Consider the following 26,525-nt stretch of genomic DNA (forward strand, 5'->3'; position numbering starts at 1 on the left):
AAAACAAAACAAAACAAAAAAAACCACATTCCAAGCAGACCACAGTGAAAATACTGTGTTGAATCCTAGTTGGATGCTATTAAGAGAAATGTTGACACACTTAGGCTGTATCACAGAGTCCACCAAGATAATCACAGGAATTGGAGCCCCATCCCATTTGTGGAAGTTTTCAGAGAATAGAAGATTTTTAGATTTGAGATGCAACAACTTGTTTTTTTTTTTTTTAGTCTTAAAAGACCAGGAATGATGTTACCAGTCTTCATTATCCTATTACCTAACCTGAATATCCTGCAGGCTTAAATCAGTGTTTATGGTATGAAACACTGAAAAGGGGTTACACTGGAGGCCAGGGATTGAACCTGCAACTTCAGGGATACTAGCCAGATTTGTTCCACTGAGCCAGGATGGGCACTCCCTGGGTGGATTTTTAAATACCAACAAGAGAGCTTCTAAAGGCCTATTATCCTAAGATGGTATAATTATAGTTTTTTTAATTAATTACAAAGCACTTATATATAAAACTTTCCATAACAAGGATTTTCTCTGGCTCTCTTAGGCAACATCTTCAGTATTAAGCACTTCATGAAAATTCAGACCACAAACAGGTAGAAAAAAAAAAATGGCCTTGCCATAATTCTTATTGCAATCAGAGAAATGGTTATGGCTTCCCAGCTTTGATTCAGTTCTTATCTGTAGACTGAGGAAGGATTTACACATACTGTCTTTTGATTATCTTATTTAAACTAAGCCAGGGTTTGAGAACTGAGCAATACATTAGAAGGAAGATATGTATCATGTCTTGAGACACATGGGGTATACATTCATTAGTAATGAATTTAAATCTCTAAATTCCAAATCTAAACTTAAGATGAATGAAATCCTCTTTTTCTCACACTGAAGAATGCTTCTAGATAAGGATAATACAGAGTTCCCTGCATAAGGACCCAGCATTGTCACTGCTGTGGCACAGGTTCGATCCTTGGCCCAGGAACTTCCACATGCTACAAGTGCAGCGAAAAAAAGGGGGGGTGGGGGTAATAGTTTCAGTTTGTTTTAGTTGATATTCTCTTTTTCTTTGATAATTGACATTCTCCTTATACTTTCCAGGTATACTAAATCACATGGTCTGCTTATTGAACAGGCTTTACCAAAAGCCAAACTTAAAGAAATTGTGGAAGAATCTGACATTATGCTCAAGTAAGTTTCTTATATAAATGTATTTAAGTGTGTGTTCTTATTAAAATAATCTATGACAATATTATGTATAAAAACATATCCAAAATATGCCACCTATCATAAGAGTGGTAAGATAAGGAATTTAGACATATTAGATCTCGGCATAGGGAATTATGAGATTTCAGTACAAATCTGCATTTCCTTTTTAAAGATTAAAAATTTCAAGACTAACTTAAAAATTTATGAAACCAAGACATTTTGAAATATTTTAACAAAATACTTTTGAAAGATAGTGAAATATGAAAGGAATGTTTATAAATCAACTTGAAAAGGATTTTTAGCTCATAACTCTGTTTCTTTACATGATCTGCTTTCCGAATGCTCAAACTCCCCTTGAAATCTGTTATCTCTAGGAAAGGTGAATGTGTTTTAACAGATAATAAAAATATTTGTAATACATGAATTATAAGATACAAACATTTTTAAGCTTATTTTCAGTACTGTTTACCACTTAAATTTTTCAACTCATTAGACAAATATGATGCTGTTTCTTTTTTTCTTGATGATGCAACATTTTAAGGTGATCTACTTCTAAGGAGGAAAGCATTAAATTTGTCAGAGTGTGAGGACAGCTAGTATTTCATTCCATTGTAGGCAGCTTAACCTGTAGTCTAGTAAGAGTAAAAAGGGTTTTGATTTTTAAGATTAAGACAGTACCTGCAGCCACCAGATCTTAAGAGGTGCCAGATGTAAAGAGAGTACAGCTTAGTTCCTGCCACTCGGCTTTTCTAACAGTAGATAGGAGATAAGCAGGAGGTCTTCCAGCTCACTCTAGTCAGTTTTTCAAGGTGCGGTTCAATTATTTGCTGTTAAATGGTATACCTTCTGAATTGTCGGTTTATATCCGTCTTCAGTGCAAGTCTAAAATCATCTAATTTGTACTGTTAGAATTTATCGAAAGGCATGTAAAGAGTTAACCAGTTTGAAAAACTTGGTGCTAACAGTGCCATAGACATCAGTAACAGCCTTCTCAGGTAGTATTTTGAAATGAGGATATTTAATGAGCCATGGAATGCAGTAGAACTATTTAACTTTTTTAACTTCTAGGTGAAAAGGAGCTGTAGCTTGCTCTTTAACACTCACTTCCAACCTCCATCTTACAGGGAAGGATATGAGAATTTCTTTGATAAGCTCCAGCAGTACAATATCCCTGTGTTCATATTTTCGGCTGGTATCGGTGATGTGCTAGAGGAGGTTATCCGTCAAGCTGGTGTTTATTATCCAAATGTCAAAGTGGTGTCCAACTTCATGGATTTTGATGACAATGTAAGAATATCAAGTCATTCTTCGTAATTAATTTTAACATCACAAATTATTTTAATCATGTAAATTCATTTTTATTTATTACTTAGTGCATATTCATTAAAATAGGCCATGTTGATAGGCCGACTCTGGGACTCATCATCCCTCCCAGGGTTGTATCTATATCCTTGTTTTAAAAATAACACACCCTTCCTAAACTTTTGTTTCTGAAGCTATAAACTAATAAGGAAATTAGTAAAGCTTCTTTTATAGTAATTTAATGCAGCAGTTGTGAACACTTAATACCCATAGATGGAAAAAAATGAATTAGAACTGATGTTATTTGAATGAGTCCTAAGAAAGACAATATTTTATCATATACATAAACTGAGACCTTTTGGTTAGGGAAACAAATGAAAAGTAAAAATTGGGTTTTCAATGCATTGTATTTAACTTACAGTCTCTAGAAAGTCATTAGCTTCTCAGAGCCCTTCTCACCTATCATGAAAGTGAAAATACAACAAGCAGAACTTGCAGAACTTGCTGTTTCAAAGGATTTATATTTTTAATAGGGGCTGCTCAGAGGATTTAAAGGAGAACTAATTCATGTGTTTAACAAACATGATGGTTCCTTGAAGAATACGGAATATTTCAATCAACTAAAAAACAATAGCAACATAATTCTGCTGGGAGACTCCCAAGGGGACTTAAAAATGGCAGACGGAGTAGCCAATGTTGAACACATTCTGAAAATTGGGTATCTAAACGATAGAGTAAGTATACATATCCATATCCATCGTTTAATTCTCTGTTTACTTTAGAGACATTTTGATTACTCTTTATCCCTTTACTCTGGTGATGATTAAAAGAGTTGGGGAGTTCCCATTGCGGCTCAGCGGAAACGAACCTGACTAGTATCCAGGAGGATGTGGGTTCTATCCATGGCCTCAGAGAGTTAAGGATCCAGCATTGCTATGAGCTGTAGTGTAGGTCGCAGACATGGCTCAGATCTGGCATTGCCATGACTGTGGTGTAGGCCAGCAGCTACAGTTCCAATATGACCCCTAGCCTGGGAACATCCATATGCCGAGGGTGCGGCCCTAAAAAGACAGAAAAAAAGTCTAAAGGAGTTGGTATGCACACGTGCTTGCAGCAGCTATTAAGGAGATGAGGATGTATGTTCTAAATGAGGCATCTCTGGCCTCTCCCCACCAGAGGCCAGTGCTCCCTAGTTAAGAGAATCAAAATTATCTTTAGACACTGCCAAGTGTTCCTGGGGCGCTGTCTCCCCAGTTGTTAGAACCACTGGCTAGAGAGAAATCATTTTGGAAGGAAAACCGAGTGGGAGATTTTCTATGTCAATGAATTTTAAAATTTTGAAAGTGTTTCATTTCAAAATGCTTTATGAAAACAAGTTTCGTTTACTACATTTTACCTGAATGCTCTAACACAGCAGTGAGATTTATAGTGGATTATTTACTTCTCCCCCCTGCATATTATTTTAATTTTTGTGATTTTTTTTTTCTTTTTGGTTGATTAGGTGGATGAGCTTTTAGAAAAGTACATGGACTCTTATGATATTGTTCTAGTAAGAGATGAATCATTGGACGTTGCCAACTCTATCTTACAGAAGATTCTATAAGTAAGCATTCTTCAAGAAGACCTCTCACTTGTGGGTGCAACTGATGCAAGAGCTGCTCATCTGTCTTGCTAAAAGACTATTATTTATAATACATTCTTGCTCTTGAAGTTTCTTCTCCACATTACTGAAGTATTTTCAAATTGGTTGAATCCATCAACTGGAAGCTCCTTTTTCTCCACCTCTCTCAGCACACTCCTCACTGTTTTTAACAGTAGAAAAAACAAAACAGGAAAAATTTGAAAAATAACGCTACATTTCTAGAGTCAGTTTTGTAGCTTAATGTTATTATGAAGTTTTTGAAGAGTTTTTACATTGGGAAAGCTTGTAGAAGTTTAAAAAGTTTTATGAAATGGTGAAATAATGTACATGATTTTAAGTGTTGTCATTTTTATAACTTGGCTGAATTATGATGATAGTATTACCATCTCCTAAAATTTTAGTATATTTGGTTATTTTGTTTGATGAAAAGCAGTATTTACCAAAAAATACTGGCACTTGATGTTTGAAAAAATCTATTGGTATCTTCATGTCACTAAATCATTACAGAATGTTCTATATTGAAGCACTGATGATAAACATGAAATGAAAAGCCTTTTTTTTTTTTCTTTTTGAAGGCCACACCCACAGTACATGGAGTTTCCCAGGCTAGCGGTCTAATTAGAGCTGTAGCCATCAGCCTACACCACAACCACAGCAACGCCAGATCTGAGCTGTGTCTACAACCTACACCACAGCTCATGGCAACGCTGGATCCTTAACCCACTGAGCAAGGCCAGGGATTGAATCACAACCCCATGGTTCCTAGTCTGATTCGTTTCTGCTGCACCACGATGGGAATTCCTGTTGTGTGGGTTTTTTTTTTTTTTTGGAAAAGCTTTTTTAATTATGTTGACTATTATTTATTCAGAAAATTCATTCACCAAAACCTGCCATGTTTTTCTTTTTCTTGTGTGTGTCTGTGTGATACATGAATCCTAATGTCCTTGTCATGTAGCTATTTTCCAAATTTTCATACTATAAGAAAAGGTTTTGCAGAAAAAAACCATCTTAAATATAATATTAAAGTAAACCAAAAAGCAGGGGATCCCTGTATATCCATGCATACAAGCTAGAGGGCTACTGTAGAAGTCCAAACTAGAAATTATGATAGGTTGGCAGGAATGGGGAGTGGAGCTGGAGAAAAGTGGATTAGTTAGAATAGTTTCAGTTTAGAAGTGCCAAGACTGGAGTTCCCATTGTGGCACAGCAGAAATGAATCTTTTTTTTTTTTTTTTTTTTTTTTTTTTTTTTTTTTTTTTGCTGCTGTTGTTGTTGTTGCTATTTCTTGGGCCGCTCCCGCGGCATATGGAGGTTCCCAGGCTAGGGGTCCAATTGGAGCTGTAGCCACCGGCCTACGCCAGAGCCACAGCAACGCGGGATCCGAGCCGCGTCTGCAACCTACACCACAGCTCACGGCAACGCCGGATCGTTAACCCACTGAGCAAGGGCAGGGACCGAACCCGCAACCTCATGGTTCCTAGTCGGATTCGTTAACCACTGCGCCACGACGGGAACTCCAGAAATGAATCTTGACTAGTAACCATGAGGCTGTGGGTTCAAACCCTGGCCTCACTCAGTGGGTTAAGGATCTGGCGTTGTTGTGAGCTGTGGTGTACATCATAGAAGAGGCTCAGATCCTATGTTGCTGTGTCTGTGTGCAGGCTGGCAGCTACAGCTCCGATTGGACCCCTAGCCTGGGAACCTCCATGTGCTCAAGTGTGGCCCTAAAATGACCAGAAAAAATTCCAGCACTAAGGATGGAGACCACACGGAATCAAACACTATTTTAATAAGCACAAAATGTTTATATCTGCAACTACCAATAAGTAATTGGGAGCAGTATTCCTATTTTATAAAGACTCCAGATCCCTAGGAGATGCAAGGGAAGAAGGCTTCAAAGAAAGCAACTTTGTTCTAGAAACCTAAGATTAAAGGGCTTACGTATAATCTTGCAGTCAGGCCAGCCTACCTGACAAGATGATATATATGTGTCCTTAGCAACAGGAAGAACGGAAGTGCCAGGCAGCACTCAACAAGCCAAAGGTTTAGGATGAATACTGCATGGTATTATATGTGGAATCAAAAACAGTAAGTTGAAGTAATAGAAGCAGAGTGGAAAAAAAAAAAATGGTTACCAGGCATCAGAAGGGTTGGGCACAAACTATCAACTGTGAAATGAGGCCTGCGGATCTAATGTATAACACAGTGACTATAGTTGATAATACCTATTGTATAGCAGAAATTTGCTAAGAGAGTAGAACTGAAATGTTCTCAAAAAAAAGAAGATGATGTATGTGTTAAGTGTATGGGGGAATCTCACAATGTATATTTATATCCAATCATCTCATACACTTGAACTGTCTTACCATTTTATAATTATACCTCAAGCTGAAAAACAAAAAAGCCGGCAGGACAGAGACAGACACTAGGGCCAATATTTCAGTATGACTCTAAAGGCTAGAAAATATCAATGTTCCAACTCAGCAGTCAGGTGGGAGGTTTAAATACAAAAGCAAGCTAGTTTCCCTCCATTCTTAAAGCTCTAAAGCCTACAGTCCTTCCCCAGAGATACAAAAATTGTTATTGCTGTGTTTTAATTGATGTATTGTTGATTTACAATGTTGTGTCAATTTCTGAGAAACTTAAATTTTATTCAGCCAACCTGTCTCCACCACTGTAGAAAATAGCCAATGAAGAAATTCAAACAGGATCAACTAAAAATCTAGGGTAGAGAATAAGCACAAAATACTTTTTTTTTTTTTTGTCTTTTTGCTATTTCTTTGGGCCGCTCCTGCGGCATATGGAGGTTCCCAGGCTAGGGGTCGAATCGGAGCTGTAGCCACCGGCCTACGCCAGAGCCACAGCAACGCGGGATCCGAGCCGCGTCTGCGACCTACACCACAGCTCACGGCAACGCCGGATCGTTAACCCACTGAGCAAGGGCAGGGACCGAACCCGCAACCTCATGGTTCCTAGTCGGATTCGTTAACCACTGCGTCACGATGGGAACTCCAAGCACAAAATTCTTATCTTCATGAAGATTCGTAAGCCTAATGAAGTGTTACAGGTCAAATGCATTCCTAAGGGCAATTCAATCTAGCAGATCATTAACCTACCTAGTGGACTTAGGGTATTCTGTTAAATGAAGAAGGTGCATCACTGTGTGTGCCCTGTAGAAGAGAGTGAGAACATTAGTGACAGTGGTGGCGGCACAGCTGGTAAGGCCGCAGGCACCTGCTTTACTTCCACAAACCACAAGGTCCCTGAAGTTGCTTCTGCAAAGGGTAAACCCTAACATTTGCTCCTTAAAAAAACTATGTATTTTTCCTATACATGTGTCAGTTATTCTCCATTTGCTCCCACCCTGACCCCGGCCAGAGTCATTTCCTTCCTCTGCACCTCAGCACTGACCTTTGAGAACACCAGCCCTGACTGAGCACCTTGCCCTCTGGCTTCCAGTTGGCTTCAGCTGATGAGAGCTAGTGACAGGACGGAGGGATGGGTGTTTCTGCCCTCGCTGCTCTGCACTGTGGCCACGGTTCTGGGAGTGGCTGCAACCCTCCACCAACTCCCCCAGGCTCCCCTTGACCCTGCAGGCCCAGGGGTGGAACAGCTTCCTCCTGTTGTTGGCAGTCATGGGAACCTCGACATCCTTACTGGGCCCCCGAGCCCTGCCCACATGTCCACAGAGTCCCTTCATTAGCAGTTCGGAAGGCCCACATGAGGTTTCCAGCCAGGACCCTGACTGATACACCCCTTTTGCAGCACCTCCCCATTCTTTCAGTTCAGTCCTGCCAAGTTGTGACTCAAGGGGTTCTGATGGCATACACGCACCTTCAAATAAAACACAAAACCTAATGATACATTTCAGTATCTTATATAAGATTCATTTTCCAACATTTATTCCATTGAATGAGTGCACAGCATTTTCATGAACTATCTCAGCTACATCAGTACAAAATAGTTTAAATTAGTCAAACAGCCATTTCAAAAGGAAAACGATGGATTACTTCAGGGTGAGTGCCACCACCACTGGGGAACAGAAGACATAAGGCAGCCGGGTGGTTTCTGCATAACGTGGGACAGGCTAGGAGGTGTAATGTCCTTCTACACCGAGAGGCCCCCAGGCCTTGGGACACCTTCCTCTCCAAGACGAGTGGCAGGAATATGTCACTTAGTGTATGCTCACTGCCAGGATGACATTTCCATCTTGGCCACAGTGAGATGCTCTGGAGCTCGGCTTGGCCATCAGCCCTACATGTTATCTGATCAAAGGATTCAGGATGAGAGGGTGCCATGGGATACAGTGGTGGGGATAGGAAAGAGTGAAGCAGGTACTCCTACAAGACAAATGCAGAATCAAATTCTCTACTTGTGGTCCAAGATGCCTTTTGTTCCAAGATGCCTTTTGTTCCATCCATCTCCTTTTTATCCTCCAAGCTACCTGGCCAAGGAGGACCACAATGAGGTGGAGTGTGATTTACTAGAAAAGTGTGTGTGTGTCCAAGTGTAGAGGCACCTTGGAGGCTGGGCATTACCAGAGCCTAGAAAGGGTGCTGGGAAACACTTCCTGGAACTGTCTGGGAATCCTGCTGGGGCATGTCCTCTCTTTTCTGACCATCTGGAGAACACTTTTTTAAAAACACACAAAAAATTTTAGTCCTCGTTTTGTAGATACCCTAGGCACTTTTTCTTCTTTCCTCCAAGTGGATTATAACTTCTGTATGACACTATTTTCTTTTAATAACAAGACTACCCAAAGGCTCACAAAACAATAGCTGACAACGCAGCCTCTTTGATGTTCTATGCAACCCACGCTAAGGCTCCCACGATGCTTTTGTTTAGTATCACTGGCACTGGCCTAAAATTCTCACCATGTGTATCAAGCCACCCCGGTGTATGTCCCAGGTACCACGTGACCCAGCTACTACTTGCTGACGACTCCCCTTCTGAGAGACCCTCAAATCCTCACTGTACATTCTGCCACCACAGGGGGCCTTGGTGTCACACAAGGGGCCAAGGTTTAGAGTTCATCGTGTTTGGCCTCCTGGTCTTTGAGTTTAAATTCCTCAGCCGTGACCTTCCCGTCTCCATTCCGGTCCTGGTTGGTGAACATATTCTTCACAATCATCTCAGCATCGAATCCAGGAGCGAGTTTCCCTTTGCCAGATGCCACCTGGGCATGAATGTACTCTGAGAACTGGAGAGGAAGGGGAAGGATGGACCATGAGATACGGCAGCTGTGAATGCCGAGCCTGAGGCTAAACAGAGCAGCCTGAGGGCAACGGAGTTGGCATTTGAGTCTGAGATAGCAGAACAAAATCTTAGGAGCTACATGACCTGGCTTTTTACCTCCAGATGCAGAACAAAAACCCCTGACAGAATGACTCCTGGAGCCCTCAGGTCTTATGCTGCCAGTGCACAGTAGCCCCTGCGACTATCCCCTTTCCTCAAATCAACACCCAGTTTTCCACCAAAGGCCAATCCCCTAACCCCTCTTGCCTCTAAGAACACTGCTGCGTGCATCCATCCATTCATTTATTCATTTACACAATGAAAACTTTTGTCCACCATGTGCTGAGCACCATCCTAGGCCCTGGAGATATATCACTAAACAAAACATCCTGCCCTTGCAATTCTAGCATATGCTAGTGGAAAAGACCCAATTTAAAAACATATTTTAAAAGTAAGTAACATATTAAGTTAGAAAGTGAAATGCTCCAGAAAAAATGAAAAAGTAGAGCCAAGGAAGGAAGATCAAGCGTGCAGGGAGGGAAAGGGGTTGAAGTATCCATGTGGTGACCACGGTAAAAATCCCAATGAGAAAGAGACTTGTGCAAAGGCTTGAAGGAGGTGAGGAAACGAGCCCAAGTTATCTAGGGGAAGTGTCTTCTGAGCAGAGAACAGCTGGTGCAAAGGCTCAGGGTGGGTGCAGACCCTGTGTTTACAGGACAGCACGGGGAGAATCCTTGGAGGAGGCTGCAGCAAGCAGGAGTGGAGGGCCTTTACGGACCACTGTAAGACTTTGCAAATAGGAGGTGTATGGTCAGGCCACTCAAGATGGCTGTTCTCTTGCTCTTTGTACACCCCGCCCAACCAGTCCCTGCTTCGCCTTCTTCCTCCTCACAGGAACGCACTCACCCCCGCCCCAGCAGGTGATGGTTCTAATCCTTAGGCCAGATTGGCTCTACCTGGGAATTTACTGAAGGGCCCTTGTGATGGTCATTAACCTGAGAGGCTGCGAGGGACATGGCCCAGCGGCTGGTTTCCCTGGTAACTGATAAGCCAACCTGATGTCAGCTCCCCCTGCACATGGTGGCATCCTTGTCCCCGGGGTAGCAGGGATTCCTGCTGTGTGCTGCCTGCGGCACAGAGTCGGGTGTCGATCGGGCACCTTTTGCTTTGCAGCAAAAGGTGCAGATGTGAGATCCCCTTTTCCAATTAGCTGTTGAAGTCTCTCTATCGCTGTCTCTGGGCTCCTTCTTCGGTCTCGAGGGTGGGCAACTACAAAGCTCTCAGGCCTGAAGGGTGTGCCCAACAGGAGGCTTGTATAGTGTTCTGAGTTGAAGCAGGCCAGGCTCTGACTTACTCTGGCTGCTGGGAGGGGCAAGGGTGAGAGCAGGAAGACCACAGAGGTCCAAGCAGGAGGTGGTGGACACTGGACGAAGGTTCTAAGAAGTGGAGGTGATGAGAAGTGGTCAGGTTCTGGATATATTTTCAAGATAGAGCTGGAATAATTTCCTGATGGACTTATTATAGCCTGAGAGTTAGGAGTCAGAGACGGCAGAGTGCTCTCACCTGAGCAACTGGAAGGAAAGCGTTGCCATCGAACTCTTTCCCCTTTCGAATGAGAGGGGAAAGGCTTTGGGTGAAGCAAGTTCAGCAGGATAGATATCGAAGGTTCAATAAATGAAGATGTCAAGTAGGCAGATGGATACACGAGTGTGAAATGCAGAAGGAACACTAGACCAGAGTCTACCATCAGGGAGTCAGCAGATGGGGATGGTAAAGCCTTAGGGCCTAAGGAGACAAGAAGAGTTCAAATTCAGGACTTGGCCCTGGGGCACTCCACCCGAAAGAGCTCAGGGAGAAGACTCCTAAGAAGGAGCTACCAGTGAGGTGGAAGGAACACAGAGAAGCTGTGGTGCTCCAGAAGCTAGGACAAGAAAGCATCTCGCAAAGGCGACAGCAGTGCTGGAGTAAGTAAGCTTGAGCACTGACAGGTTCAGCGCCTTAGCGAGACCAGGTTGAGTGGCGTGGAGGGATAAAAACCTGACAAGAGTGGGTGCAAAAGAGATTAGGAGGAAAGAAACTGGAGGCCAGGAGGACAGACAACTCTTTGGAGGTTTTGCAAAGAAATAAAACGGAGAGATGCCTCAATAGAAAGGAAAACAAGAGCACATTCTTATGCTAATGTGATGGAACCTGTAGCCACGAAATGCTGATGATGGAAGAGAAAAAGGGGAGAAGGCTGGAGCCCTGCCCTCGAATGAACAGATGTGGACCAGGCAGAGAGCTGGACTTCCCCAGGGCCAGGACAAGACAGAGGACTATTGCCCAGCTCCACGAAGGGGTGTCTAGGGCAGGAGAAACAACACAGGATCTAAATGATGGAGGCGGGGACGTTTATCCTGGCTCAAGGCAGGGGATGGCTGTGCAACCCTGGGCAAGTCATCCACCCTCTCCACACGGCTGGCGCTTCTGAAAAATAGGGGTGGTTCCCTGGCTGCCGTGAGGGCCAAACAAGATAATGTATGTGAGAAGACACTCAGCACCATGCAGGCCGTATTGGGCACCCAGGCACTGAGACGTGAATCCAGGTCTGTGAGCCTTGGAATCAAACCCTGAACCTCTCCGGACTCGGTTTCTTCAAAGAGTAATTGTGAGCTTCAGTTTAGAGCGTGTGTGCCACTGTTTGGTCCGTGAGCTGGCCGGTTACCGTGGCACAAGAAGGGAGCACAGGAGTGAGTCCTCACTCTGAGAGGCTTCACGTTTCAGACGCCCCCTCCTCCCGCGGTCCCGGGAGGCTCCCTGAGCTCCCAGGGTCCCACTTCCCTCCAGAAAGGGGAATTACCTCTTCCAGGAGGACCTCTCCATCGCCATCCTTGTCGATTTCTTCAAAGAGGTTGGCGGACACCTCGCCGTTCCACACGAACATGTACCCCTCGGGCAGGCCAGCCACGAGCTCCAGCAGCTCGATGTCAAACACCAGCACGGCACTGCCAGGCACCTCTCCATCTGCCGCAGGGACGTGGGAGACGGGGTTAAGCAACAGAGCCGCGGGCACGCCCCTCGCATCCCCCACCCCCACCTGGGATCCAGTTGCCTCGGATCTGGAGGCGTCTCTTGTGGCCGCAAGAAAGTCCAGCATCAACCAGTGGCTTTTCCAAACTGGAGGTAGCCAGTTGCAAAATCAGTTTAGAAAAAGGTGACCAGCATTTTTTTTTTTTTAAATTAAGGAACCGAATAAAAGAGACTACGGTACACTGCACCGTTTTATGAAATTTAGTTTCAGGAGTTCCCGTTGTGGCGAAGTGGTTAATGAATCCGGCTAGGAACCATGAGGTTGAGGGTTCGGTCCCTGCCCTTGCTCAGTGGGTTAAGGATCCGGCGTTGCCGTGAGCTGTGGTGTAGGTTGCAGACGCGGCTCAGATCCTACGTTGCTGTGGCTCTGGCGTAGGCCGGTGGCTACACCTCCGATTCGACCCCTAGCCTGGGAACCTCCTTATGCCACAGGAGCGGCCCAAGAAATGGCAAAAAGACAAAAAAAAAAGAAAAGAAATTTAGTTTCAATTATATATATAAAACTAAATGTATATGTACACAGGAATAGTTTATGTTTTAACAGAGATTGGGAGATAAAATGTACTTCTTACTGCGTGTCTTGGTCAAAATAGTTTAAAAGACTCTAAGGGAGACTAAATGGTAGACCTTTTGAATAACTCTAACCGGAGAACTTTAAAAATCATGATCCAAGATATAATTTGTAAACACAAATTCCAGAACAGTATATAAAGATATTAATACAGAGTTCCCACTGTGGCTCAGCAGAAACGAATCTGACTAGCATCCATGAGAATGCAGGTTCCATCCCTGGCCTCATTTAGTGGGTTAAGATCTGGCATTGCCATGAGCTGTGATGTAGCTCACAGGGTGGCTCAAATCTGCCATTGCTGTGGCTGTGGTATAGGCCAGAGGCTACAGCTCCGATTTGACCTGTAGCCTGGGAACTTTAAATAAATCAATAGAGTATGTTAATACAAATGTAAATGCGATGTGCATTATTTAAAATTATGTATTACAACTATTTATATATCACAGGAGCATGGCCTTAGAGGATACACAACATATTAAAGTGTTTCTTCTCAGACTGGGGAGAGTAGCAGAGAGTATCTTTATAATTAAGCAAAAACTGTGCAAAAGAGAAAACACAAAGTGCCTATCACTTTTATAAGTGAGCACGTCCCATCTCGTCCATCTCCAGGCAGCAGGAGCACAAAAATTGAGAGGAGTTCCCAACCCCTCCCCCACCCACCATGTGGGCTCATTTTGACCAAAATCAAGAAGTAAACCGTAACAGCTGGGGGGGACAACGCCAGTAATTCTGGAACTTGAAACCAATCTCTTCCATAAGAAGATCTCCTTGGAGAGTTCCTAAAGTCAGCATCCCCTGTCCCGGGAGAGCGCCCCAAGGAAGCCCCTGGCTCACCTAAGAGAAATCACTTTGGAAGCCCTCTCAGGGACATTTCCCACATGTGGGTTTAAAGAGCCAAGGTTTTATTTCACAGAAACCCCTGTTTAACCCCATTAACATGGCTTTAACATGGAATTCACAGAGGTCTTGAAACAAAAATGCTAAATCCTTAAATAAAAAAACATTCTTTGGGTTTTAAATTGAAGAGTCATATTGTGGTTCTACAATATGGCACCTCCAGGAGTTCCCGTCCTGGCTCAGTGGTTAATAAGCCTGACTAGTATCCGTGAGGACACAGGTTTGATCCCTGGCCTCGCTCAGTGGGTTAAGGATCCGACCTTGCCCTGAGCTGTGGTGTAGGTCAAAGACGTGGCTTGGATCCCTAGTGGCTGTGGCTGTGGTGCAGGCCAGCAGCTACAGCTCTGATTTGACCCCTAGCCTGGGAATCTCCATGTGCCTCAGGTGCGGCCCTGAAAAGCAAACAACAACAACAACAAAAAAAAGGCACCTCAAAAAGCGCACAAAACAGATGGTGACCAAGCCCCAAACGCCTTTTAACACTGCTGCATACTCACCCACGCCGGCCTCCCCATAGCCCAGGTGGGGTGGAATGATCACTGTCCGTTTCTCCCCAACGCACATCTCTCTGAGACCCATATCCATTCCCAGCACGACTTGTCCAGATCCCAAAACAATATTATACGTCTTGCCTAAATTCCACCTGAAAATGAAACAGAATTGTCCCTGGTTAGGTGATCAAATCCTGGTACCGGAGAACGTTCTCCTGAGAAGAATACATCACTGCTGTGATCTTTCTGCCAAAAATACAGAACCCCTATGGAACCATAAGGAAATACCAGACAAGTCCACATCGAGAGACATTCTGCAAAATAACCAGCGTGTAATCTTCAAAAGTGTCAAGGTGAAAACCAAGAGGAGAGTGAGGGACTGTCAGAGGGCTGAAGCATACCGAAATGGATCCCTTTTTGCTTTTCAGGGCCGCACCTGCAGCGTATGGAGGTTCCCAGGCCAGGGATCGAATCGGAGCCACAGCAACACCAGATCCGAGCGGCGCCTGCGACCTACGCCACAGCTCATGGCAACACCGGATCCTTAACCCACTCAGCGAGGCCAAGGGTCGGACCCACATCCTCATGGATGCTAATCAGGTTCATTACCACTGATCCTCAACAGGAACTCCCAGAATGGTTCCTTTTGCTATAAAAGACCTACAGGAGCATTTGGAAAAACTTAAGTAGGGTCTGAGGATTAAAAGGTAGTAACGTTATCAAAGCTAAACTTCCTGATTTTGATGCACATATTGAATTATGTAGGGAAATGTCTGTGTTTGCTGGAAATGCACACTAAAGTTTTCAGAGATGACAGGACATCATAGTGGCAAACCTTCTCATGAATGGTTCGGGGGAAGAAGTTCTTTGCGTTGCTCTTGCAATTTTTGTTTTAATTAGCTAATGTTCTAGCTAGTCAGAAATTTCATGCGAATTTTAAAAATACATAATGTAGTTAAGACCCTGGAATTTGGATTCAGCAAGACCTGAGTTTGGTTTTACCGCTTAATTTGACGCTGGGAGATATAATTTCTCAGGTTCCTCGTCTATAAAATGGAGATAATTACAACTATAGTACAGGATGCTCTAAATAGCAAATAAAACGCTTGGCACAGTGGAGAGCAGTCATGAAGAGATCAGTAGATGGCTGGCCTTCAGGGTGTAAAGTGCTTGTGTCTGTAACAGCTTAAGACTCCAGAAAAACAACTGAGAGTTTAACTTGGGCCAGAGTTTTTTGTGGACGTTTTTGTTTGTTTTTGTCTTTTAGGGCCACACCTGCTGCATATGCAGTTCTCAGGCTAGGGGTCAAATCAGAGCTACAACTGTTCCCCTACACCACACAGCCACAGCCACACCAGATTCAAGCCGCATCTGTGTCCTACACCACAGCTTGTGGCAACGCCGGCTCCTTAACTCACTAAGTGAGGGCTAGGGATCAAACCTGCATCCTCATAGATATCAACTGGGTCCTTAATCCACTGAGCCACACTGGTGACTCCTGGGCCATGGTTTTAATTATCCTGGATGCCCAAGGTCTTTGGGGAATCTAGACCAATCAAAGTTGGTTCAGGCACTGCTGGAAGGAAATCTATGTCCAAGTCTGTGGTCTTTCCATCGCTTCTTAAAGGCAAACAATGGGAATGTTTGTTAATGCCAAGCAAGGAAAGCATCCTGGACATCTCGGAGCTGCCGCGGATGGAGCCCATCACCAGAGGGTCACAACAAGGAAGGAACTGCCCCTTTGGTCCCATGGCCTTTCTCAGGCTTCCCAAGCCTCCCATGGGCACAGGGCCACCCTCTCCTCCCTCCTCAAGTTGGTTCCCAGGGCCAGGATGGTTCTCTGGAGCCAGCAAACCAAAACAGAGCTTGCATTTGTCCTACCTGGTACAAAACCAAAACAAAGCCAATTCCAGCACAGGAGGCCTTGGCCCAAAGCCTGTGAGGGGCGTGGCCTCTGTCCCGATCCTCCCTCCCTCCCCCTCCCCCCCAACACCCAAACAATCCATCCTTTGTGAGCAGCACAGAGGCGCCCTCACACTGCCTTTCTCCAGGGACCACGGGGAACTTCCCGTGGGACTACTGGGTTTCAAAGTCTTCCAGAATATGCAAGAACTCATTGAGTTATCCCATAACAAATGTTTGTTCTCCTCTGAGGCCAGTTTCAACACACATTAAGAAAATCCTCCAGGCAAGCAATTTGTTTTCCTGTGTCATTTCTGAAAACCCCACTAATTCTGTTCCCTCAAGTCATCCTTTTATTTTGATTTTGCCAGTTTTTCTCTCAGACATTCTCTTCATTCCTTCTTTGCTCTCCCGGCTTCCCATCCATTGCAAGCTTCCTGCTTCCTGTCTGCACGCAGCCGGCTCTGGCTCTCTGCCCACGTTTCCCTCTGTCCTCTCCATCACGGACTCTCTTAGCCCTGAGGAAAGAAGGAGCACAGCAGCGCCTGCCTCATTGTTGTTTGTGGAGCCAATCTGGGCTTGGGGTGGGACCTGGTCCCCTCTTCCAGAAGGAGCACCTCTCCGTGACACAGGTAAGCAGTCACCTGCCACACTTATTCCATTATTCTGAAGCTTCCACCCAGAAGACACCAACACAGATGCCCAAACGCTGCTCTTCCATGTCGATTTACCTACAACACACATGACCCTTGTGGTTCAGAATGGAGTCCCTGATGAGAGGAAGGAGTGTCACGTGGCTCCCGGGTGCACTGGAAGAATATTGCGCATCCACCAATCACACGTCGGAAGCAGACTGGTTCTCCCCACCCCACGTAGAAGTGTATCCTGAATCTCCCAAGAAGGAATTCCTTTGTTCATTTCCCAGCCCATTTCCCCTTTCCAAGGCCAGAGAAGCACAGATGAGAATATAAATGTTGGCCAGAGTAATGACAGCTAGCCTATTGGCCCTAAAGACTGTTCTAAACTTGGGGACACTCTCCCCATGCATAAGCTTACTTGACCCCCAAAACAACTATAAGCCATGCTTCTTCCCCACTGTCCTCCATGGGCATCTAATCATCAGTGCAAACAGCTTTGTTTTTTGGGCTGCACCTGCAGCACATGGAAGTTCCCAGGCCAGAGATGGAACCCGCAACACAGCAGGGACAATGCTGGATCCTTAATCTGATGGGCCACCAGGGAAATCCGCATGTCATTATTTTCTGGCAGCATTCTCACTTGCTTGAAATTGTGAAATGATGCTTCTAACGACCAATGCAATTCAGATCTGATGAAATGCATTAGTATCCAGGATCTCGAAGCACCAGAGAGAATGCTCTGAGGAGTATGTTGCTCAGGCTCTCGCTCTATGCCTGGCTCTCCCTAGCCACACTCCGTCACCTAAAGCTACAAGACAGACTGATGGGTGAGAGGGAGAGAAGACCCTCCCCATCTAGAATAAATGCACGTAGCACTTATTTATACAAAGCCCTTCTTTCTCCTCAAGACTAAACTCAGGAGTCTAAGTCAGGCTCAATACAAAAATGGATGTACTCATAAGGACACATAAAGAAAGGCTGAGAAGTTTCTTTCCCAAAAAAAGAAAATAGCGGGTTAACTCATAGATAGATCTGAAGATTCAAATACATAAATAAAGCTCCTTTTACCTGCATAATTCTAGAAGATACTGTTGATTCCTATTAATATATTTTCAAATTCATCTCAATTAACATTTATAAACTACTCCTTTTGTGCTATGCTCTGGGCCGGGTGTAAGGAACAACATGAAGGAGCTCCCTTGTGGCACAGTGGGTTAAGGATCCCGTGTGGTCACTGCAATAGCTCAGGTCGCTGTTGTGGCTGGGCTTCGATCCCCGGCCCTGGGAACTTCCACATGCTGCAGGCGAGGCACAAAAAAAAGGAATATGAATAAATGTGTTGGGTGTCTAAGGCGTTCAGAGCAGCAATGGTGATGGAAACAAAAATAAAAACTAAAAGGCAAAAATAAACAACTATAAAACATTATGAGACTACAGAAGTGGGAGCCGTTGATTCTTCCTAGGAATTAAAAATTTTGAGAAAAGGGAAGATGTTTAAGCCAGGGCAGAAGTTGGCCAGGAGGCAGGGTGTAAACAGTGGGTGTAAATCACTGCACATGGCACCCCTGGGAGGCTGAAGACAGGCCTCAGCAGAAGGTGAGGCTGGTGAGGCCGAACCGAGCTGACAAGAGAGCCTGATGTGGGGGGTGGGGGGATGTACCTGGGCTGTGGGATGGAAATCCTGTGAAATCAGATTGTTATGATCATTATACAACTACAGATGTGATAAATTCATTTGAGTAATTAAAAAAATGGGAAAAAAAAAAAAAAAGAGAGAGAGCCTGATGTGCCAGACTCGGGAGTTTGGATTTTATCTGTGGGTTAATTTTTAAAGACAGCAATTATAAGATGAGATCTGGGAGTTCCCGTCATGGCGCATTGGGAACTAGGAACCATGAAGTTTCGAGTTCAATCCCTGGCCTCGCTCAGTGGGTTAAGGATCCGGCGTTGCCGTGAGCTGTGCTCTGGCATTGCTGTGGCTGTGGTGTAGGCTGGCAACTGTAGCTCCATGCAACCCCTAGCCTGGGAACCTCCATATGCCACAGGTTCAGCCCTAAAAAGCAAAAAAAAAAAAAAGAAGAAAAAAGAAAAAGATGAGATCTGTAATCTCATGGGTGCAGGATGAGACCATTCTTAGAGAACTCTTAGAACAATGCTCCAGAGTAGCGATGTACACTTGAGATACACAGTGTGAAAGGCACGGAGATAAAAGCTCTCAACCAGTATCTGATGAAAGGAAAAGGAAGGTCGTGGGAACGGCCGACTGTTATCTGCCAGGCCCATGCCCCACCGATCCTGGGCTGCCCTTACGTGGAATCCAGCAAGGTGCCATCCAGAAGCGAGGCATTGTAGTGGTACTTGAGGTAATCGCCCTTCTTACTCAGCACGGAGCAGTCAGGGGGCTTGTAGTGTGAGGTGATGCTGATGGAGTCTGAAGGGTTGTGGAAATCAATCACGTGGATGTCAAACACCAGCACAGCTGAGCCTGGGATGTTTCCTAAAGGACAGACACAGGAAATGAGAGCGAACCCTCCAAGCAGCAGCCCGTGCTCCCCAGTGTCACCAGGTATCCTCAAGACCCTCAGTGAAGAGCACAGAGACCTGGCTGAGAAATCCTACAGAGATGAAGCTGGAAGGGCTGTTAGAAGTTGCCCAACCCAATTTTATAGATGGAGAAGCTGAGGCACAGATTCGTCCAGGATTTGCGGTCAGGAAAGCAGTTCAGTCTAAAATTCAAGATGGACCACTGCCCCCAAGGCATGGTTAAAGCCCAAAGATTTATGGCTGAGGTTATCACAGATGAGAAAACTAAAGCTCAGCCAAATTAATGCTGCCTCACTCCTGCCAGAAGTTAGGGGTGAGGTCACAGCTGTGTCTCAAGTTCAATCCCTGGCCTAGGAAACTTCCATTATGTTGTGGGTGCTGCCAGCAGAGACTTCAGAGCCAGACTGTGTGACCCACTCCACCTACCAGCACAAAGTGCTTTTACGGCACATCCTGTTTGTTCTCCACAAAAGTATTATACTTTTTCCACTCTCTCCACCTTTGCAAATATTAGCTCCCATCTGAATAATGCTTTACAGTTTATAACGCATTTTTCACATGCATTCTCTCATTAAATCCCAGCAGCAACCTTGTTGGGTAAATATCACCATAAATCCTGGAGCAGCAGATCCTCCGTGAATTTAATGACAGCTTCTCACAGGGGCATATTGTTAACCACATCCCCAGATCATTTCAAAGATGTTTACATGGAAGAGTTTCATGAAAAGTTTTACTTAGAATCAAGAATGTATAATGTTTCATTTGCATTGTACAGACGAGAAAACCAACTCAGATATAATTTGTTCAAGAAAATAACACAGCTATAAACAGGATTCAAATAGCGATACGGGAATATCGATAGCCCCTCCCCGCCCCCTCTTCTCCAGGCTTCTTCCGCCCCCTCTTCCATCACCCTCACCCCCCACCATGTACTTTCCTGTTTCCTGGCTGCTAACACTGCTTACTAAGTACCAGGCACTTTTCTAAGTATTTCAGATGTATTAGTTTATTTAACTCTATATTAGTTAACTCTATATAATATATAATCCTATATTCCCAACCTATAGATAAAGAAACTGAGGCACAGATTTTGATGCCTGCCCAGAATTACCGAGGCAGTAATCAGAGAAGCTTGTGCGTTTACAGCACAACACAGGTGCCCGATATCCACTAGTGATGGGGAGTTGCGGATGCGAGTGGGAGTTGCGGATGCGAGTGGCAACAGGGGACAGGATCTCTCCCACAGGAACCAGGTATTGCAAACTGCCAAGGGCAGAACCAGGGCCAAGGGCAGCTCGGTGTGGCAAACAGCACACACAACAGAGATGAGCAGCTGTGGAGCCAGATCAGTGGCTTCTCAGTCTTGGCTGCCCATTAAAATCAACTGGAAACGGAAGTTTCTGTTGTGGTACCATGGAAACAAATCCAACTAGTATCCATGAGGATCCAGGTTCCATCCCCGGCCTTGCTCAGTGGGTTGGGGATCCGGCGTTGACGTGAGCTGTGGTGTAGGTTGCAGACTTGGCTCAGATCCTGTGTTGCTGTGGCTATGGTGTAAGCTGGCAGCTGTAGCTCCGATGCAACCCCTGGGAACTTCCATATGCTGCAGGTTCGGCCCTAAGAAGCAAAAAAAAAAAAAAAAAAACCTGGAAATGAACCTTAAAAACACTGCTCAGTGGGGGGAAAAAAAAAAAAAAAGATACAGAATAGTGTCTGATTTCACTTCAATGAGGCATCTGGAGTAGGCAGTTTCGTAGAGACAGAAAGTAGAATGGTGGTTACCATGGGCTGGGGGAGAGGGTAGTGGGCAGTTGTTGTTTGATGGGTACAGAGTTTCTGTCGCAGATGATGGAAATGCTCTGGTATAGCTCGTGGTGATGACCGTGTCACACTGTGAATGCATTCAATGACACTGAACTGCAAGCTTAAAACGTGTTAAAATGGTAAATGTGCATTTTAGCACAATAAAAAAAAATTGCTCATCACTGTAATTCACCACGTTCAGAGAATGAACAAAAAAAATTAGGATCATCTGAAAAAAAAAAAAATCGCTTGGGCCCCGCTCTGAGATTCAGCTGTAGCTCCTCAAGTGCTGTGGTCTTGGCCTTGGGTGCTATCGAAATGGCCTGAAGAACTGGGTGCAAAGACAAAGGGCCAGGCCCTTTTCCACTCAGCCCATCTGATTCTGTGATTGTGATCCTTTCCAGGCGATTCTCGTTTGTGCTACGCACCAATCTTTGAGAATGCCCGAACTAGAGTGGCACTAGGCATTATATATATTTTTAAATTTGTATTTATATATATACAATATCTTTTTATATATAAATATATTTTTTAATGTTCTCCAAGGGTGTCTAAAGGGGCAGCTTAGCACAGGCTGTAAGGAACACTGTGCTCAGTGGTCTGTAAGGGAGCAGCTGAGGCTATTTAGGACGCCCAAGCTCCACAAAGTGGACCAAGAAAGATTGACAGAAAAGAAAGTTGCATCTTGAGTAGCTCCATTAACCTCTCTGAAGAAAATGTGTGGATGGGGCCTAGAAAGGGACAAGGACCTCATGGCACTGGGCCAAGGCAAACTCAACCTCTCCTTGCCAACTCTATGGTCAGACCGTTCAACATGGCTGTTCTCTTGCTCTCTCTACAGCCCCTGCTCAGCCAGGCCCTGCTTCATTCACATGACTACTTAACTCTCTTAATCATAGGGCTTCATGACATACTGATGGCCAAAAAACACATGAAAAGATGTTCAACATCACTCATTATTAGAGAAATGCAAATCAAAACCACTAGGAGGTACCACCTTACACCAGCCAGAATGGCCATCATCCAAAAATCAACAAACAATAAGTGCTAGAGAGGGTGTGGAGAAAAAGGAACCCTAGTACACTGTTGGTGGGATTGTAAATTGGTGCAACCACTGTGGAAAACAGAATGGAGATTCCTCAGAAAACTAAACATAGAACTACCATTTGACCCAGCAATCCCACTCCTGGGCATCTATCCAGAGAAAACCATGACTCGCAAAGACACATGTACTCCAATGTTCATTGCAGCACTATTTGCAATAGCCAAGACATGAAAACAACCTAAATGTCCATCAACAGAGGAGTGGATCAAGAAGATGTGGGACATATACACAATGGAATATTACTCAGCCATTAAAATGAATGAAATACCATCATTTTTAGCAACATGGATGGACCTAGAAATTATCACGCTAAGTGAAGTCAGCCATACAATGAGACACCAACATCAAATGCTTTCACTGACATGTGGAATCTGAAAAAAGGACACAATGAACTTCTTTGCAGAACAGATGCTGACTCACAGACTTTGAAAAACTTATGGTCTCCAGAGGAGACAGTTTGGGGGGTGGGGGGATGTGCTTGGGTTGTGGGATGGAAATCCTGTGAAATTGGATTGTGATGATCATTATACAACTACAGATGTGATAAATTCATTTAGTAATTTTAAAAAAATTAATTAATTAAAAAAAAAGTTGTAGGGCTTCATCAGTAACTGCCTAAGAGCTTGCCCCCTGCCCCAGCCACTGGTTTCCCTGGTAACGAGGAGCCAATCTGACGTCAGTTTCCCTATAAATGGTAGCACCCTGCTCGCCTAAGTGGCAAAGATGTTTGCCTGCCTGCCTTCCACAGCAGGGTGTTGCTCCAGGACCTTTTGCTGCACACAGGTAAGACCCCATATCTAGTAACCAGTTAATGTCTCTTGTCACTGGATGCTTTTCTTTAGCCTTTTTTTTTTTTTTTTTTTTTTGCCTTTCCTAGGGCCAATCCCACAGCATATGGAGGTTCCCAGGCTAGGGGTCGAATCGGAGCTGTAGCCACCGGCCTACACTAGAGCCACAGCAATGCAGGATCCAAGCCTCGTCTGCAACCTACACCATAGCTCACGGCCTTAACCCACTGAGCAAGGCCAAGGATCAAACCTGCAACCTCATAGTTACTAGTCGGATTTATTAACCACTGTGCCACGACGGGAACTCCTTCTTTAGTCTTGAGACTGGGCAACTACAAAGCTTTCAGGTCTGGGGGGTGCCAACTAAGGACACTGCTTGCCACCGGGATCCTTACGAGCTTAGTCGTTAGCCACTGTAGTCACTGACCTACAGCACGGCCCGGAAAGAATTCAGTCGGGGCGAAGATAGGGAATAGGGTACTTGGTGCTCTGAAAAAACCGGCAGAACAGGCCTCCAGGGAGTCAGACATTTTCAGGAGAAAATTTTGTAAACTCAGATTCTTGCATCTCCCTATACTTTGAAAGGCACTGTCAGTAACCGAGATATCAATTCCCTGTGACTCGCCGTAAATGTCTACCAGACGTGCTCTGTTGCACTTAACTTCTCTCCAAAGTCACAAATACACTGGTCTCCCCCCAACCTCTTCGGGGCACTTCCTCAGAGCCATCTGAGAGGCCGTCTCCTAGGCTAGAGTCTTCAGTAAGGCCCCAAATAAAAGCGAACTCAGCTCTTACAGTACTTTCTGTTTTAATTTTTAGGGCCTCACCTGCAGCATATGGAGGTACCCAGGCTAGGGGTCAAATCGGAGCTACAACTGCCAGCCACAGCAACACAGGATCCAAGCCTCGTCTGAGACCTACACCACAACTCATGGCAACACCATATTCTTAACCCACTGAGTGAGGCCAGGGATAGAACCCACAACCTCATGGTTCCTAGTCGGATTCGTTTCCACTGCACCACACCGGGAACTCCTTACATTACTTTTTTTTTAAGTCAACACCCTCAAAGGCACACTCATGTGTAGGACTATCCTGGGGCAAAGAGGAACATTATCCCAGGACATGCCCCTGTGTTCTGATGTCAGCTTGTCCAGCACTTTCCTGAAAACTAACCCAGCTTCTCAGGCCCCCGAGATGCCAGGCCCAAGTATCCTGTCTAGTGGAGCGGTCGATCACCCCCTGTCAAGTGAGCAGCTGATATCCAGGTTCTATGTCAGCTCCTAGGAAGTTACCCTAGTCTGCCTACCAAGTGTTTGATTAAAGCATCAACGCCCATCCACTGAGGCAGCGATAAGAATGCAGGCTCTGTGAGGGCCGGGAGTTTGTCTCTTTCTCCACTGAATTCCCAGCACCTGGAGCAGTGCCTGGTCATGAAGGCACTCAGTAAATCTTTGACGGACGGGTAGATGGAGATGCTGGGCCTGCGAAGACTCCAAGACCAGGCCCCGAGTCAGAAGGTCCCATGCGCCCGGAGGGCAGCCGGCACCCCTCCCACCCTCATTCCCTCTATCTTGCTCTACCTTCTCCAAAGAATCTATAATGTAGGAATAAGTGCTGACCAGTGTAGGAGAGCAAAACTTGCCACCCCCCAAAAAGACTCTTGGCATGTGGATTATTTCAAGCTGAAAACAATCAAGGCCCAAAAGACTCCCCCAAAAGGGCTTTCTTTTTACCTCCTCAACTGCCTGAGGGATACAGACAGAGGACTTATTCCAGGAAAGGAGTTGTCACTATAAACAACTACAACCTGCATTAAGTGTGAGCACAGGAAGGAAACAGCAGCAAAGTCTGTGTCCCATTGTCTCCGAGGGGGCCCAGAAAACACTTGCTTTTCTGTCTCTGTCAACTGCCTTCCTCCCCTTTGAAGTCTCAAACCACTACCCCCAACATCCTCCTCGTGTCTTTCGCAAAAGGAGGTGTCCTGAGTTTCAGACGTCTTGCTAAGTTACTCGGCTTTCCCGGATCTCTCACATATATTCATGTCATTAAACTTCGTTTGATTTTTTTTTTCCCTCCTATTAATCTGTATCATGTCAATTTAATTCTTAGACCAGCTAGAAGAACCTAGAAAGGCAGAGGAAATTATCTTTCAACACCTGCAAAGAGGTGAAAATAATAATACATTTCGTTATCAGCCTCCTCCCTGAATGAACCCTTAACCACTGCAGAAGCAGTCATCACAGCAGGCATTCCCACTAGGATGCTGCCTCCTTTTTTTTTTTTTTTTTTTTAAGGGCCATACCTGAGGCATATGAAAGTTCCCAGGCTAGGGGCTGAATCGGAGCTACAAACTGCCAGCCACAGCAATACCAGATCCGAGCAGTGTCTGCAACCTACACTGCAGTTCATGGCAATGCCAGATCCTTAACCCACTGAGTGACGGCAGAGATCGAACCCACATTCTCGGGGATACTAGTCAGGTTCATTACTGCTGAGCCATGACGGGAACTCCTGGCTGCCTCCTTAAGAAGAGACACAGATAACAAAAAATAAAGACAGCCGGCCAGCTGGGCCAGAAGCTAAGGCTGCAGCTCCTGGAAGTGTGGGTTTCCTCTGAGAGCCCTGGGGCTTGTGGTTGGAGTTCTCAGTTCTCCATATATGGACATCGACAAGTCACAGCCTAATGGAAACTCATTCTTCCCTTCTGCCTATGATGCAGGCGGGAGCACCCTGGATTCAATTCCATCTCCATCACCGATTAGCTAGCTACAGTGGCCTTAAGCAAACGACTCAACCTCTCTGGACCTCATTATCTTAACTAAGCCTTGTTTTAAGGATTGAATGAGCTTGTATATGGGAATTCCTTGACATAGTGTGGGTAAAATGTTTGTTTTCTTCATTTTCCTAAAAGAGTGATTTTTTTTTTTTTTTATAAAAGGTAATTTGGAAGTTGGGGAATGGAAAACCATTGAGGAAGTGATCCTTTCCACAACTCTGCAGCAGCATTCATTCTCCGCTTCAGGGCTGCAGACATACCCAAGCACTCTAAATTCAGGGCTGACTTCGTGGAACAGAGCCAACAGGAGGAAGGGCCAGAGTCTTTGCAGAAGACCGACCCCCTCCCTCCACCAAGCCTGCAGGAGAAAATGGCTGCAACAAAATGAAATGCCGATGGAGTCGGAGAACCTGTAGAGAGCCGAGCATTGCATTTCTTTCACAAATATTTACTGAATGCTTACTATATGCCTGGCCCTGTGGTATGTGGTGAGGAAGCCACAAATTTCCCCTGTATCTGACACCCTTCTCGACTCCCTCAGTGA

The 26,525-nt window shown here is 44.9% G+C and overlaps 2 protein-coding genes across 8 annotated transcripts in view; one reads left to right on the top strand and one right to left on the bottom strand.

Annotated features, from left to right (window-relative positions):
• The window catches only part of NT5C3A (5'-nucleotidase, cytosolic IIIA), a 42,154-nt gene extending 37,442 nt beyond the window's left edge, over positions 1 to 4,712 (top strand). For all 7 annotated transcript variants that reach the window (XM_003360167.2, XM_003360166.3, XM_013985729.2 and 4 more), the window contains 4 exons: positions 1,108 to 1,197; positions 2,340 to 2,502; positions 3,051 to 3,251; positions 4,019 to 4,712. In XM_003360167.2, coding sequence (XP_003360215.1) covers positions 1,108 to 1,197; positions 2,340 to 2,502; positions 3,051 to 3,251; positions 4,019 to 4,120 — 556 coding nt within the window. In that variant the 3' untranslated portion in view covers positions 4,121 to 4,712. The remainder of the gene's footprint in view (positions 1 to 1,107; positions 1,198 to 2,339; positions 2,503 to 3,050; positions 3,252 to 4,018) is intronic.
• Positions 8,040 to 26,525, bottom strand: part of FKBP9 (FK506 binding protein 9) — a 45,889-nt gene continuing 27,403 nt past the window's right edge. Inside the window, 4 exon segments of the mRNA NM_001252232.1 lie at positions 8,040 to 9,359; positions 12,234 to 12,397; positions 14,429 to 14,574; positions 19,273 to 19,459. Of these exon segments, the coding sequence (NP_001239161.1) occupies positions 9,183 to 9,359; positions 12,234 to 12,397; positions 14,429 to 14,574; positions 19,273 to 19,459 (674 nt within the window). The 3' untranslated portion in view covers positions 8,040 to 9,182.

The sequence above is a fragment of the Sus scrofa genome, chromosome 18, assembly GCF_000003025.6.
Source record: "Sus scrofa isolate TJ Tabasco breed Duroc chromosome 18, Sscrofa11.1, whole genome shotgun sequence".
Classification (NCBI taxonomy): domain Eukaryota; kingdom Metazoa; phylum Chordata; class Mammalia; order Artiodactyla; family Suidae; genus Sus; species Sus scrofa.